Source organism: Nerophis lumbriciformis, linkage group LG26, assembly GCF_033978685.3.
Source record: "Nerophis lumbriciformis linkage group LG26, RoL_Nlum_v2.1, whole genome shotgun sequence".
NCBI lineage: Eukaryota > Metazoa > Chordata > Actinopteri > Syngnathiformes > Syngnathidae > Nerophis > Nerophis lumbriciformis.
In genome coordinates this window covers 37,665,001-37,682,500 of record NC_084573.2, presented here as the reverse complement: position 1 = coordinate 37,682,500, position 17,500 = coordinate 37,665,001, and the positions used below count along the sequence as shown (strand labels likewise).

The 17,500-nt window shown below is 37.6% G+C and overlaps 1 protein-coding gene across 3 annotated transcripts in view; it reads right to left on the bottom strand.

The window, feature by feature from the left end:
• The window catches only part of tedc1 (tubulin epsilon and delta complex 1), a 29,095-nt gene that overhangs the window by 9,349 nt on the left and 2,246 nt on the right, over nt 1-17,500 (bottom strand). For 2 of the 3 annotated variants that reach the window (XM_061986718.1, XM_061986716.2), the window contains exons 2-5: nt 13,133-13,217; nt 9,264-9,466; nt 6,963-7,100; nt 4,155-4,223 (exon numbers count right to left, since the gene is read on the bottom strand). In XM_061986718.1, coding sequence (XP_061842702.1) covers nt 4,155-4,223; nt 6,963-7,100; nt 9,264-9,466; nt 13,133-13,217 — 495 coding nt within the window. The remainder of the gene's footprint in view (nt 1-4,154; nt 4,224-6,962; nt 7,101-9,263; nt 9,467-13,132; nt 13,218-17,500) is intronic. The other variant, XM_061986717.1, reaches the window with a different exon arrangement.

The window sequence follows — 17,500 nt, the reverse complement described above, 5'->3', positions numbered from 1 at the left end:
ACCAAAACTAACCTGTTATACAGGAGGAAAAAAGCACACAGGACGTTTCAATTGTTCACAGACTGGTCGCTCTCATCAGAATGACAAGACACTTCCGGTCTGCAGGTGATAGCATTCAATTGGGAAGAAACGCCCAACCACTTTCATGTGGTATTGGACAGAAAGGAGGACTTTTTTTTCTCCTCCATTCGAAAATGCGGACGTTATCATCACCACTGTCTGATTCCAATCAATGCAAGTCATCCCAATCAGGTAATACACCAACTTATATTCTTCTCTTCATGAAAGAAAGGAATCTATATGTGTTAAACATGCTTGTATTATCTTTAAACACCTTAACTTGTTAACAATATTAACTATATGTGTTAAACATGCTTGTATTATCTTTAAACACCTTAACTTGTTAACAATATTAACTATATGTGTTAAACATGCTTGTATTATCTTTAAACACCTTTAACTTGTTAACAATATTAACTATATGTGTTAAACATGCTTGTATTGTCTTTAAACACCTTTAACTTGTTAACAATATTAACTATATGTTAAACATGCTTGCATTATCTTTAAACACCTTTAAGTTGTTAACAATATTAACTATGTGTTAAACATGCTTGTATTATCTTTAAACACCTTTAACTTGTTAACAATATTAACTATATGTGTTAAACATGCTTGTATTATCTTTAAACACCTTTAACTTGTTAATATTAACTATATGTGTTAAACATGCTTGTATTATCTTTAAACACCTTTAACTTGTTAACAATATTAACTATATGTGTTAAACATGCTTGTATTATCTTTAAACACCTTTAACTTGTTAACAATATTAACTATATGTGTTAAACATGCTTGTATTATCTTTACACCTTTAAGTTGTTAACAATATTAACTATATGTGTTAAACATGCTTGTATTATCTTTAAACACCTTTAACTTGTTAACAATATTAACTATATGTGTTAAACATGCTTGTATTATCTTTAAACACCTTTAACTTGTTAACAATATTAACTATATGTGTTAAACATGCTTGTATTATCTTTAAACACCTTTAACTTGTTAACAATATTAACTATGTGTTAAACATGCTTGTATTATCTTTAAACACCTTCAACTTGTTAACAATATTAACTATATGTGTTAAACATGCTTGTATTATCTTTAAACACCTTTAACTTGTTAACAAAAACATATATTTCATAAATAAGTAAATATAAATGATATATATGAATGAGGTAGATCCCCACGACTTGATCATTTGAAAAGTAGCTCGCCTGCAGAAAAAGTGTGAGCACCCCTGATCTCGCCTATTTCTATTCATTTGTCCATCAGTCAAATATTTTTAAAGGCTACTCCAATTGTTTAGCTGACTATTTATATCTGTGTGTGGAATTGCATTAGTGTTTTACAAGAATAGATAAATACAAAGAGAATAATGCTACATATGATGTGTGGAGACATTTCCCCCAACGAATGTAGGCAGAAAGGTGGTGTACATTTGCAAATACAGTGCAAAGAGCTAGGTCAAAAATGCCCCAAATATGCAGCAGCATAGAGACAAGTGCCCAATAATATATCATTATTGTAATTCCTCATTCATTCCAATTAGCTCCCATGGACGGTGTCCAACTTTGAATAACCAAAAAATGGTCAATATTTCCAAACTTCCCGAGCTTAACTTCCCGTGGTAAATTTACCGGAAACTTTCTACCCCTTTGCAACCCTAATGCTTGTTCATTCCTACTGGCCTATACCTTAAAGTAGCAGCAGAGTGGAAAAACAAGTTGCCTCTATATTGAGGATATTATCATCTATAAATGAATTACAACAATTACTTTATACCTTATATTTTTGAGCCCGAACACAAGGAGGAAGAGCAATAAGTTTTATAAGCCGAGTGCGAAACGGATGCAGCTTTATTGTGACACTATAGCATCAGTAGCGTTGCTAAGTGCTAATCATACAAACCCCGTTTCCATATGAGTTGGCAAATTGTGTTAGATGTAAATATAAATGGAAGACAATGATTTGCAAATCATTTTCAACCCATATTCAGTTGAATATGCTACAAAGACAACATATTTGATGTTCAAACTCATAAACTTTTTTTTTTTTTGCAAATAATCATTAACTTTAGAATTTGATGCCAGCAACACGTGACAAAGAAGTTGGGAAAGGTGGCAATAAATACTGATAAAGTTGAGGAATGCTCATCAAACACTTATTTGGAACATCCCACAGGTGAACAGGCAAATTGGGAACAGGTGGGTGCCATGATTGGGTATAAAAGTAGATTCCATGAAATGCTCAGTCATTCACAAACAAGGATGGGGCGAGGGTCACCACTTTGTCAACAAATGCGTGAGCAAATTGTTGAACAGTTTAAGAAAAACCTTTCGCAACCAGCTATTGCAAGGAATTTAGGGATTTCACCATCTACGCTCCGTAATATCATCAAAGGGTTCAGAGAATCTGGAGAAATCACTGCACGTAAGCAGCTAAGCCCGTGACCTTCCATCTCTCAGGCTGTACTGCATCAACAAGCGACATCAGTGTGTAAAGGATATCACCACATGGGCTCAGGAACACTTCGGAAACCCACTGTCAGTAACTACAGTTGGTCGCTACATCTGTAAGTGCAAGTTAAAACTCTCCTATGCAAGGCGAAATCCGTTCATCAACAACACCCAGAAACGCCGTCGGCTTCGCTGGGCCTGAGCTCATCTCAGATGGACTGATCCAAAGTGGAAAAGTGTTCTGTGGTCTGACGAGTCCACATTTCAAATTGTTTTTGGAAACTGTGGACGTCATGTCCTCCGGACCAAAGAGGAAAAGAACCATCCGGATTGTTATAGGCGCAAAGTTGAAAAGGCAGCATGTGTGATGGTATGGGGGTGTTTTAGTGCCCAAGACATGGGTAACTTACACATCTGTGAAGGCACCATTAATGCTGAAAGGTACATACAGGTTTTGGAGCAACATATGTTGCCATCCAAGCAACGTTACCATGGACGCCCCTGCTTATTTCAGCAAGACAATGCCAAGCCACGTGTTACATCAACGTGGCTTCATAGTAAAAGAGTGCGGGTACTAGACTGGCCTGCCTGTAGTCCAGACCTGTCTCCCATTGAAAATGTGTGGCGCATTATGAAGCCTAAAATAGCACAACGGAGACCCCCGGACTGTTGAACAACTTAAGCTGTACATCAAGCAAGAATGGGAAAGAATTCCACCTGAGAAGCTTCAAAAATGTGTCTCCTCAGTTCCCAAACCTTTACTGAGTGTTGTTAAAAGGAAAGGCCATGTAACACAGTGGTGAACATGCCCTTTCCCAACTACTTTGGCACGTGTTGCATCCATGAAATTCTAAGTTAATTATTATTTGCAAAAAAAAAATAAAGTTTATGAGTTTGAACATCAAATATCTTGTCTTTGTAGTGCATTCAATTGAATATGGGTTGAAAAGGATTTGCAAATCATTGCATTCCGTTTATATTTACATCTAACAAGATTTCCCAACTCATATGGAAACAGGGTTTGTACAAGCTAACCATAATAAAACAAACACTAATATTTCCACTCTCCCTGGGATGCCGACCGCATGATTCCGTTTAGATGAAGAATCAGTGAGCTGCTAAAATAATCCATCTGCGTTAGGGTTTGTAATAACAATATCACTCATGTTTGGTTCATTTTCAGATCACATGACATGTAAATGGAGTGTTGGGTTTACTGGGCACAATAAAGGACTCACAATCTGTTGACTCCACTGTTAGCTATTTATTTGCGATTACGACTGCATAGAAAAGCCAAGCATACTGTATGTGTTCTTGTCTTATTTAAGGATTGTGAATGAGAAACAGCACATCTCTTTCACATGTTTGTGTATTTCCAGTACGACTGACCTGATAATATGGTAGTGTAAAAGCGTTACTACACTGACGTAGAATTTACGGAAAATGCCGAAGATATGCCGACTGAATTTGTGATGTTTAAAAGGTATTTTCACATACTTTGCAGATTTTAACATTTGCACCACTGAAAAAGTGCTGGAAAAGTCCAATGAAGAAAATAAATCATTCAGTCAGTGCTGCAGTTACTAACTATTCCCTCTGATAAGTGTCAGAAATAGAAATGTATGCACACACCTCACTCAGCACCGTGCAGCGTTCACCCGAGGAAGAAGAAAACGCAGGAAGTGGACTGCCGGAAAACACCTGAGAAATCCCAAACAAAAACAATGCATCAGAAATCAATTCAATCAACCAAAGTTTGTTCGTATCGCCCTTATTTAAAAGTGTCTCAAAGGGCTTCACAAACTAAGAACAACATCCCCTGATACAAACAATTCCTGAAATCCTCTAATTTTCCGTTTTGGATTTGAAGTAGGCCCACGTTCTAACATGACTAGGGATGTCCCGATCAGATATTTGGATCGGATCGGCCGCCGATATTTGCAATAAAATGCGTATCGGCAAGGCATGGGAAAATGCCGATCCAGATCCAGTTAAAAAAAAAAACTCTGCTCCGTGTTTTCCAACGCACCTATTTAAATAATACATTCCACTTTTCTGCTGCTCCCTAATTTCCGTTCCGCATTTTCCAGCACACCTTCAACACATCTAAAAGTCTGTGGATTCTCACGCAGTTGGTTTTAGCTGCTGGCATTACATGACAGGCTCTTCTCACTCTTTTCTGTGTCTCCCTCTCACAGACAGCAAGCGCACCTTCTTACACACGTCATATACTGTCACGTCATACGTCACATACTGTCACGTCATACGTCACATACGTATACGTCCTCCCCGAGCAGGGAGGTAGCAGCATGGCTAACGTTAGCTGTGATGCTAGCGCAGCCGTGTGACCAACGTTCTCTCTAAGGTGCTCGCCTGTGCAATTGCGCACTGTTTAAACGTCCTTCGCGCATAGCAATTATATGCCACGCACAAAATCAAATAAAAAAATAAGCGCATGACAATTTTCCACACACGGACACGACGCGAAATGATTATTAGCATTCAGACAGGTTAAAATGTTGCTAAAAGCATCACTTTTCTATCAGTCACAGTGACTTTTCAAAACAAAAATATTACAGCAAAAATCATATGGGTTGATTGACATGTTTATTCTGTAAGCTAACTTCAATAGTTTGAAATTATTTTGACAGTTGATGCCAGTTATCCTGTCAACCTTTCACAAGACTTCAATTTGTTAATTGAAAGTATAAACACTTTTTACAGTAAACAAATGGTAAAACAGTACTAAACAATTCGATTTAAAAAAAAAATTGGTGTCATTATTAACTTTCTGTCCAAGCTTGTATAATCTACTGCCTTGTTCAATTGTAAAAAATATTCTGTGCCTAAAATTCACATTTCTATCACAATTATCATACTGTAAACATGGTAAGCTAACTTCATTAAAATTAATAGTCCTGTCAATAGCATGGAATTACAATTCAAATGTAGTTTTTTTGTAAGCCTTTCAAAAGAATTCAAAATATGAAAAATTAATGAAAATTAATTGAAGCCATCGGACACTTGAAAAGTGGCACATCACATCTCTAATGTAATCATTTGAACTTTTCAACAGAAATAGCACTGCAAAAATATTAAGGACATACTTCTGTATTTTGGTAGTTATGCTGTCAACATTTAACAAGATTTCTTCAACTTGGACTTGAAAGCATAAATAGTATAAACACTTTTAACAGTATAACAGTACTAAACAATTCCAATAGATAACATTGGTGTCATTACCTTTTTGTTTGCTCAATTATTGCCTCCGTAAATAAAACTTCGGCATTTATCACATCCAAAGAATCTGTTTGGGCGACGAAAAACGTTGAAAGTTTTCCACTTGTATCGCTAGCAACGGCATTAGACTTGTGTTCTTTTGTCCCAACGTGGTCTTTTACATCGCTAATTCCTCCGTGTCCATTCGAAAAATCTTGTCTGCACAAGGTGCAATTCGCGTAGTTTTCACCCTTTTTGGAACGGATAATTATTCCCGGATAGGCTTTTGAATATTCTTCACGGAATGACTGCAGTTTTCTTTTCGGTTTAAGACTCGTTTGCGATTTTTCTCCGGCTGATTCCATGATCGTTCGCTCGTTTGGAAACAATGGCAACTGGTGCCTCGTGCTTGGCAGCGGTGCTATAAATAGCCTCGCGCATGGCATTCGGAATGGCTCGATAGGAAGTTACGGGAAGCAGTGTCGATTGTCATTGTTGTTACGCGATTTCGTGAATAAAACTTAAAAAAAAAAAAAAAATTTAATTAATGAAAAAACTTATTTTTTATCACTGCAACCGTAACCCGGAATAGGTTGATGAAAACCGTACTAATTACGGGAAAACCGGAGTAGTTGGCAGGTATGTTAATTGCAAACATTAACTAGTTAATGACATGACGATGCGCCGTCATGTCCGTTAAAGAAAAAAAAAAATATGGGGAAGCGGTACTTTTCAAACAGAGTACAGTATAGTTTTTGAGTCATTAGTGCCACGATACTATACTAGTACCGGTATACCGTACAACCCTAGTAACGACATAAAATGACAACAAAAAGCGTGTAGAAATGATAAATATAACAGAGAATGAGTCCAAATCCTCTCTTTGCACCACTATTTCCATCTAAGGCTATAATATTATGTTGGCTTGAAGGATATTTTTATTGTAGCAGCCTCGAGCATAATTGGATGTTATAATGTCAACAAGATCTCTGTCAGATTAAAAATAAATAAAACATCAACTTGCTTGAATTTGAAACTGAAAATATACTTTGGGTAATATTTCTCTACAGACACACATCGTTTGCTCGGAGAAGCTGGACTTGGCGACAAAGAGAGTCGGACCCTTAGCGGTCCTTCAATTACTGACTGAGATAGTGCTTGAGATTTCATGAAAGTATCTACCACCCCATGCTGGACAGAGGAGGGGGAACTTGTACTCACAGCATGGAGCAACACGGCCTGCTCTTCCCGCATGGACAGCAGCATCTGGCCCTGATGTCTCAGGGAGCCAAGCAGCCAATGGAGCCTCCTCAGGTCAGTACTCTGCACTTCAGGCTGCGGAGAAAGCTCAAGTTCCATCTATAAAGAACAGAGACATGGACATCTTAAATAAACTCTGGCCAAATTATTGGTTACATCCACCCATCTTCTTCCGCTTATCCGAGATCGGGTCACGGGGGGCAGCAGCCTAAGCAGAGAAGCCCAGACTTCCCTCTCCCCAGCCACTTCACCTAGCTCAGGGGTCGGCAACCCGCGGCTCCGGAGCCGCATGCAGCTCTTTGATCACTCTGATGCGGGTCAGCAGCTTACTTGCTGAACCCCCCCAATATTCCCGTGAGACTTACAGATTTCAGTGCCTCTCGCAGAAAACTCCCGTGTTTAATATTCACCGATTTTCACCCTTACAGCTATAATAAGGGTGTGCCATGATGGTACAACATTTGGCGCTCTCCACAATCTGTATTAACAGTGCCAGCCCAACACTTGTTATACATTATGCATTTTCTGCTTGCACACGTACGTGACCGCAAGGCATACTTGGTCAACAGCCACACAGGTTACACTGACGGTGACCTTATAAAACAACTTTAACACTCTTACTAATAATGCGCCACACTTTGAACCAAAACCAAACAAGAATGACAAACACATTTCGGGAGAACATCTGCACCTTAACACAACATAAACACAACAGAACAAACACCCAGAATCCCATGCAGCCCTGACTCTTCCGGGCTACATTATACACCCCTGCTACCACCAAACCCCGCCCCCACCCCAACCCTGCTCCCTCACACATCAACCCCCCCCCCCCTCCCCCTCTGTGCGTCGGTTGAGGTGGGCGGGGTTTGGTAGCGGGAGTGTATAATGTAACCCGGAAGAGTTAGGGCTGCATGGGATTCTGGGTATTTGTCCTGTTGTGTTTATGTTGTGTTACTGTGCAGATGTTCCCCCGAAATGTGTTTGTCATTCTTGTTTGGTGTGGGTTCACAATGTGGCGCATTATTAGTAAGAGAGAGAGAACCCTGGTTTATACATAGTACAAAGCAAAAAGAAAACATTGTATGCAGTGTTATTTCATTTAAAATTTCAAAAAAATTTTGCGGCTCCCAAAGTTTTCTATAATTTGCGAAACTGGTCAAAATGGCTCTTTGACTGGTAAAGGTTGCCGACCCCTGCCCTAGCTCCTCCTGGAAGACAGAGTCTCCCAAATGTGTCCTGGGTCTTCCCTGTGGCCTCCCACCGGACAGACGTGTCCTAAACACCTTCCCGGGGAGGCATCCGGGGCTCACCAACTCATCTCTCGTACGACAGAGCTTCGGGAGATATTCTTCACCAGACGGAGGAAACTCATTTTGTACCCGCGATCTTGTCCTTTCGGTCACGACCCAAAGCTCAGGATGGGAACGTAGATCGACCGGTAAATTGAGAGCTTTGCCTTCCGGCTCAGCTCCTTCTTCACCACAACGGATCGATACAGCGTCCGCATTACTGAAGACGCCACACCGTCCATCTCACCATCCACTCTTCCCTCACTCGTGGACAAGACGAAGTACTGTGGGGCGGTATAGCTCGGTCGGTAGAGTGGCCGTGCCAGCAACTTGAGGGTTCCAGGTTCGATCCCCGCTTCCGCCTTGTCCTTGGGCAAGACACTCTACCCACCTGCTCCCAGTGCCACCCACGCTGGTTTAAATGTAACTTAGATATTGGCTTTCTCGGGTGCCGTGAATGTCAATCAAGTGACGAAAGTGACGTCATAGTGAAGATTTATGATCGCTCATTTTTAGGACTATTTTTTTAATGCCTGGCTGGTGATCGACTGACACACCCTCCGAGATCGACCGGTTGCTCCCGATCGACGTAATGAGCACCCCTGATGTAGAACGTCCGGTGGGCCGGATTGCAAATCGTAACAGGCTGCATTTTGCCCAGGTCTGATCTAGACCCTGCCTCAAAAACACTGCACCTGAGTTATATGAAAATTGATTTATTCCAAAACCATCTAGGATATTTCTTTTATATCTGTATATAAATAATTGTTTCCACTTTTGTTTACAGTTTGTAGCAGGGGTGTATCCATAGTATTAATACCAAGGGTAGTATCAGTATCAGATTGAACTGGAAGAGGTGCCAGGAGATCGGAAAGTCTAGGCTTACCTACAAAGACGGATGCATGTATGGATCCTCACTGTAAATGAGGTGTGGAGTGAGCCTTAAAAGCAAAGCACTGGTCTGACTTACAACAGTGGGTGTGATTAGGGTTTTGTCCAGTTGTTGTACTCGCTGAGTCAACAGTTTCTCCAGGGTTCCAGAGGCCAACTGCCAGCCAAGAGCCAGAAGAAGTTCCCTGGCGGAAACTCCTTCCTCCTCCTCCCCGAACATCCAGCGAGCAAAGTAACCGCTCTGCCACAGGCCTGCGCTCACTGCTGTCCTACACTCAGAGGCTACACACACACACACGCACACGCACACGCACACGCACACACACATTATTGTGTTTGTTACCTTCTTGAGACCTGAGAATAATGCCTACCTCTTTAGGACCAGCCTTTCTAGATATATAAAGAAGTGTATTTACAACATTAATAATATATACATACTATGTAAATATAAAAACTCTTGTTGTGAAAAAATGAGTTGGAATTTCACAAGAAAAAGGTCACAATTTCACAAGAAAAAACTTAGATTTTTGGAAGTATAATAAAAGTCGCAATTTTACTCAACGCAAGTCAAAATTTTACAAGAAAAACTGAACATTCGTGCAGTATTATGATAAAAGTTGTAATTTTACTTAATACCGGTCGCAATTTTACAAGAAAAAGCTTACATTTTTGGCAATTTTATGAAAAGAGTCATAATTTTACTCGACAAAAGTCACAAATTTATAGGAAAACTAAAAAATGTTGGCTATATTATAATAATCTGAATTGTACTTGGCAAAATTATGACAAAAGTCATAATTGTACTAAAAAAAATCACTATTTTACAAGAACAACAACAACAAAATTGGCAATATTGTGATAAGTCAGAATTTTATATGAAAAAAGTTGCCGTTTTGCATTAAAAATGTATATTTGTACATAAAAAAGTAATTATTTTACAAGAAAATATTGCAATATTACAGAAACGGAAAGAATATGACAAATTGTTCCCAATTTTGAAAGAAAAAAGTCGACACATTGTGAGGAAAAGACTGCTTTTTGTAAAATTATTATTATTTTTTTGTAATTGGTTTTTAATCTTCATTATTTCCTTCAAGTTATTACAGTATGTCTCTATATACATATTTGTTTTTATTTTTTTTAAATTCATTTTGGCCAAAGAGGGCGCATTTCAATTTCTTACACACACTTGTTATTACATATGTTGGCCAGAGGGGAAGCACTTCAAATTTTTACACACACTTGTTATTTCATACGTTGGCCAGAGGGGGAGCACTTTTAAAAGCGACACACAGTCAATTTGAAAAATCCCTCCTTTTTGGGACCACCCTCATTTTGATAGATGTCACCAGCAGGGGTGCAAATGAGATATTCTCTATTAGATGCAATGTTATTGGGACCATGATTTATGTCATCACTTGTTCACACCTCCTCATATGGAAGATACTTTTCCTTCTTCATGTCTCAAGAAGGGCAGAAGTACAACACACACACACACACACACATTCTTGTGTTTGTTACCTTCTTGAGACCTGAGAATAATGCCTACCTCTTTAGGACCAGCCTTTCTAGATATATAAAGATGTGTATTTACAACATTAATAATATATACATACTATGCAAATATAAAAACGCTTGTTGTGAAAAATGAGTTGGAATTTCACAGGAAAAAGGTCACAATTTCACAAGAAAAAACTTAGATTTTTGGCAGTATAATAATAAAAGTTGCAATTTTACTCAACGCAAGTCAATTTTACAAGAAAAACTGAACATTTGTGCAATATTATGATAAAAGTTGGAATTTTACTTGATCCGGTCGCAATTTTACAAGAAAAAGCTTACATTTTTGGCAATTTTATAAAAAGAGTCGTAATTTTACTCGACAAAAGTCACAAATTTATAGGAAAACTAAAAAATGTTGGCTATATTATAATAATCTGAATTGTACTTGGCAAAATTATGACAAAAGTCATAATTGTACTCAAAAAATATCACTATTTTACAAGAACAACAAAATTGGCAATATTGTTTTAAGTCAGAATTTTATATGAAAAAAGTTGCCGTTTCGCATTAAAAATTTATATTTGTACATAAAAAAGTAATCATTTTACAAGAATATATTGCAATATTACAGAAACAGAAAGAATATGAGAAATTGTTCCCAATTTTGAAAGAAAAAAGTCGACACATTGTGAGGAAAAAACTGCTTTTTGTAAAATTATTATTATTTTTTTGTAATTGGTTTTTAATCTTCATTATTTCCTTCAAGTTATTACAGTATGTCTCTATATACACATTTGTTTTTATTATTTTTAATTCATTTTGTCCAAAGGGGGCGCATTTCAATTTCTTACACACTTGTTATTACATATATTGGCCAGAGGGGGAGCACTTCAAATTTTTACACACACTTGTTATTTCATACGTTGGCCAGAGGGGGAGCACTTTTAAAAGCGACACACAGTCAATTTGAAAACTCCCTCCTTTTTGGGACCACCCTCATTTTGATAGATGTCACCAGCAGGGGTGCAAATGAGACATTCTCTATTAGATGCAATGTTATTGGGACCATGATTTATGTCATCACTTGTTCACACCTCCTCATTTGGAAGATACTTTTCCTTCTTCATGTCTCAAGAAGGGTAGAAGTACAACACACACACACACACACACACACACACACAGATTCTTGTGTTTGTTACCTTCTTGAGACCTGAGAATAATGCCTCCCTCTTTAGGACCAGCCTTTCTAGATATATAAAGATGTGTATTTACAACATTAATAATATATACGTACTATGTAAATATAAAAACGCTTGTTGTGAAAAATTAGTTGGAATTTCACAGGAAAAAGGTCACAATTTCACAAGAAAAAACTTGGCAGTATTATAATAAAAGTCGTCATTTTACTCAACGCAAGTCAACATTTTACAAGAAAAACTGACATTTGTGCAATATTATGATAAACGTTGGAATTTTACTCAATACCAGTCGCAATTTTACAAGAAAAAGCTTACATTTTTGGCAATTTTATGAAAAGAGTCATAATTTTACTCGACAAACTTTACAATTTTGGCAATATTATAATAATCGGAATTTTACTTGGCAAAATTGACAAAAGTCATAATTTTACTGAAAAAATGTCACTATTTTACAAGAACAACAACAAAATTGGCAATATTGTGATAAGTCAGAATTTTATATGAAAAAAGTTGCCGTTTTGCATTAAAAATGTATATTTGTACATAAAAAAGTAATAATTTTACAAGAAAATATTGCAATATTACAGAAACGGAAAGAATATGACAAATACTTCCCAATTTTATAAGAAAAAAGTCGACACATTGGGGCGGTATAGCTCGGTTGGTAGAGTGGCCGTGCCAGCAACTTGAGGGTTCCAGGTTTGATCCCCGCTTCCGCCATTCACACTGGTTTAAATGTAACTTAGATATTGTCTTTCACTATGTAAAGCACTTTGAGTCACTAGAGAAAAGCGCTATATAAATATAATTCACTTCACTTCACATTGTGAGGAAAAGACGACACATTGTGAGAAAAAGACTGCTTTTTGTAAAATTATTTTTTTGTAATTGGTTTTTAATCTTCATTATTTCCTTCAAGTTATAACAGTATGTCTCTAAATACATATTTTTTATTTTTGTAAATTAATTTTGGCCAAAGGGGGCGCATTTCAATTTCTTACACACACTTGTTATTACATATGTTGGCCAGAGGGGGAGCACTTCAAATTTTTACACACACTTGTTATTTCATATGTTGGCCAGAGGGGGAGCACTTCAAATTTTTTACACACACTTGTTATTTCATATGTTGGCCAGAGGGGGAGCACTTTTAAAAGCGACACACAGTCAATTTGAAAAATAAAATAGATTCAGATTCTGACAGCTCTAGTACCTTACATATTAAAAAATTAAAACATTGACTGACCCTTTTGCATGTGTGTGCTGCTGCCAGAGGATGATGCCGTTTGCTTTGTCTGAATGTCGGCTAGCAGTTGCCAGAACTGGTCCTCCTGAAAAACAGTAAGAATACTGTATTTGCAGTATTGTTGTACACTTAATAAGATCTACCAACATGAATATAGAAAAGTTGTTCAATTTCCAGGGTTTTCCCCAACATGAAATTAATGGTGGTGCCATGGCAAAATAAAAGCCACACCTTAAACATGAGGCTCTTGCATGTGAACACTAATTAAAGTTACACAGGGTTTCCCCTTAATGTGTTTGATCGTGGCAGGGCGCCACACCAAAATATTAGCTGCCACACCTTAAAAATGAGGGTTTTTGCACGTGAAAACCAATTCAAATAATATAATGTATTGTCCAGAAGAAGACGCACAAAGTCAGACGCTCTTTTTAGATTTTATTGCCAATTTTATGCCAACGACAGGCCCAATTCTAACAAGTATTTCCTCCCGTGCACACACGTAAATCCTAACCCTAACCCTCCCATTTTTAAACGGCAAAACAGATGAAAACGTGTAAAAGCATGGAGGTCTACAACTACTTTGTGTGTGTCTGGGTCAAGGAAAGACTCTCTCGCATAAATCATGTATTTGGTTTTGCTGGGGTAAGGTTGTATTTCATGATTTAACTTCATGTCTACAGCCATGTTTGTTGTTGTTGTTGTTGTACACGCCGTTTATGAGTATGTGTTTTTCCTTGTCTTTATCAAAATATAACTATAGATTAAGGCTGAAACGACGCGTCGACGTAGTCGACGTCATCGGTGACGTAAATACGTCGACGCCGTTTTTGTGCGTCGGTGCGTCGCATATTTACGTCACACTACTTTACTGTCATGGCGGAGCGCAAAGCAGACGATGCGAGCGAGGGGAAAAAAGCACGCCAAAAGTCGTCAAAAGTGTGGGAGTATTTCAATAAACGGCCTAATAATGTTGTTGTATGCACACTGTGTCGAGCGGAAATGGCCTATCATAGCAGCACAACGGCTATGAACGAACATTTGAAAAGAAAACCCCCGACAGCGTTCTTGCCATCACCATCAACAAGTCAATCGTCCGCGTGCGTATACGTTGTCATTATTACACAAAAACATGAATGTGTCATTTGTATCTGCGTTGTAAATTCATAAACTAAAGCACCGTTTCGCTCTGAGAGGCGCGTTTGGCGTGCCTGTTCAGTGTTTACAAAGACGCGCTCCTCTTTAACGCTGTGGAGAGGCGGCGGCGGCGAGCGAGCGGCGAGGCGGGGCGCGCCGGGAGCGACGCCGCAAACGTGCCCAGGTGCGCGATCCGCGCAGTTGGAAGAGAAAAGACTTTGTGTAAAATTAAAAGATTGTAAACCTGGCAAAGCCGTCTGGCGTTCAGTCTGTCGGTCCTGAAAGAACCCCACGGCACAAGATGTGTCACAAACGCTAACGTTAATTAGTTGTGCAAATACCTTTTACAACATTAACAGTTACATATACTATGTACAAACGAACAATTAACTTTCACTTTAATCATACTATCATTGTTGTGTTATTAAGCAAAATAAGCAATACTTTTACTTTTGTTGAAATGTTTACACTGTACACTTTTTTGTATTGGATGTTTAGCTTTATTTTTGCACATTTTAGCAAATAAGCAATACTTTTACTTTTGTTGAAATGTTTACACTTGTTACAGAATATTTCCGTTTTGCACTTTTTTGTATTGGATGTTTATCTTTATTTTTGCACATTTTAAAGCAAAATAAGCAATACTTTTACTTTTGAAATGCTTATACTATTCCAGAATATTAAGATTTGCACTGGATGTTTACTTTTATATATGCACATTAAAAAGCAAATAAGCTACTTTTAATTTTGTTAAATGTTAAAAGTTTTAAATGTTTACATTGTTACATAATATTTTGTCATGTTGTTGTCAATGTTGACTGACTAGTGGCCATACTTTTTTTTTTGTAAATAAAAGCCATGCCTTTTGAAAAAACTGGCCTACATTTATTTTTTCCTCTTCATTTTAAATTAAAAAAAAAATCGGTAAAAGGAAAAATAATCTATAGATTAATCGAAAAAAAATAATCTATAGATTAACCGATTAATCGAAAAAAATAATCTATAGATTAATCGATAGAAAAATAATCGTTAGCTGCAGCCCTACTATAGATGTCAACAAGAAAATTCTATGAAGAGAAAAGTTGTTTGCAAATGTGGTTACAATGCTAAAAAATGAAAAGTTAAAGCTAAAAAAAGAAATATTGAGTTAACATTATTTCTTTATAGGGGGGAAGATGTGATGTTATGAGCTAGGGAATATAGCAACTACACTACCCAGCATGCAACGGGAGTGACGAGCATGCGCGGTAGCCCCGAAAAGTGTTGTTGCATGTCGCCACGCCGGCAGCTAAGAATGAGGTTATGAGCACGCTGTGAAAGTAAACGTCAAGAACTCAGCCAACACGCCTCGTCTGCATTATTTATAATTAGACAGACAACACATATACAGTGTGATTTTGTTTTGTTTACAAGGAAAGAAAAACAAAAGTTAAAAAAGGGAGATATATGTTGTGTATATATGTACATACCTGCCAACTTTTGAAATCAGAAAAACCTAGTAGCCAGGGTCCAAGGGCCGCAGGCCCCGGTAGGTCCAGGACAAAGTCCTGGTGGGGGGTTCCTTCGCCCCCCGACGCAAAATGATTGATTGCATTCAGACAGGTTAAAATGTTGCTAAAACCATCACTTTTCTATCAGTCACAGTGACTTTTCAAAACAAAAATATTACAGCAAAAATCATATGGGTTGATTGACATGTTTATTCTGTAAGATAACTTCAATAGTTTGAAATTATTTTGACAGTTAATGCCAGTTATCCTGTCAACCTTTCACAAGACTTCAATTTGTTCATTGAAAGTATAAACAGTATAAACACTTTTTACAGTAAACAAATGGTAAAACAGTACTAAACAATTCCATAAAAAAAAAAAATTGGTGTCATTATTAACTTTCTGTCCAAGCTTGTATAATCTACTGCCTTGTTCAATTGTAAAAAATATTCTGTGCCTAAAATTCACATTTCTATCACAATTATCATACTGTAAACATGGTAAGCTAACTTCATTAAAATTAATAGTCCTGTCAATAGCATGGAATTACAATTCAAATGTAGTTTTTTTGTAAGCCTTTCAAAAGAATTCAAAATATGAAAAATTAATGAAAATTAATTTAAGCCATCAGACACTTGAAAAGTGGCACATCACATCTCTAATGTAATCATTTTAACTTTTCAACAGAAATAGCACTGCAAAAATATTAAGAACATACTTCTGTATTTTGGTAGTTATGCTGTCAACATTTAACAAGATTTCTTCAACTTGGACTTGAAAGCATAAATAGTACAAACACTTTTAACAGTATAACAGTACTAAACAATTCCAATAGATAACATTGGTGTCATTACCTTTTTATGGCTAAAATCCAAATTTAGCAACGGCATTAGACTTGTGTTTTTTTGTCCCAACGTGGTCTTTTACATCGCTAATTCCTCCGTGTCCGATCGAAAAATCTTGTCTGCACAAGGTGCAATTCGCGTAGTTTTCACCCTTTTTGGAACGGATAATTATTCCCGGATAGGCTTTTGAATATTCTTCACGGAATGACTGCGGTTTTCTTTTCGGTTTAAGACTCGTTTGCGATTTTTCTCCGGCTGATTCCATGATCGTTCGCTCGTTTGGAAACAATGGGCAACAGGTGCCTCGTGCTTGGCAGCGGTGCTATAAATAGCCTCGCGCATGGCATTCGGAATAGCTCGATAGGAAGTTACGGGAAGCAGTGTCGATTGTCATTGTTGTTACGCGATTTCGTGAATAAAACTTTTTAAAAAATTAAAAAAATTTAATTAATGAAAAACCGTATTTTTTATCACTGCAACCGTAACCCGGAATAGGTTGATGAAAACCGTACTAATTACGGGAAAACCGGAGTAGTTGGCAGGTATGTAAGAATATTCTATTACTGTTCAGCAAACTATGAATAATAAAACATGTTTCCTTTATCATAGTTACACGTATGACAAAAAAAACGCGTGAAAATCAGTGGTATTCAGTGAGGTAAGACGAATTAAATGCGCTGACAGTTCATTGCTCCTGCCAAATGAATTGCACCGAGTGGAGCGGATCACCACTCCAAGATGGCGGCCCCGCGTCTCGTCAACGCCAGTAGCGCTCCATGCTGCGTACCCTTAGAAGATGTCTATGGAATTTCACCCGACACCGGATGTGACGTTGGGTGAATACAAACTTTTAAAAAAAAAATATTTGTACATTTTTAAATTAATCGCAAATACGTTAC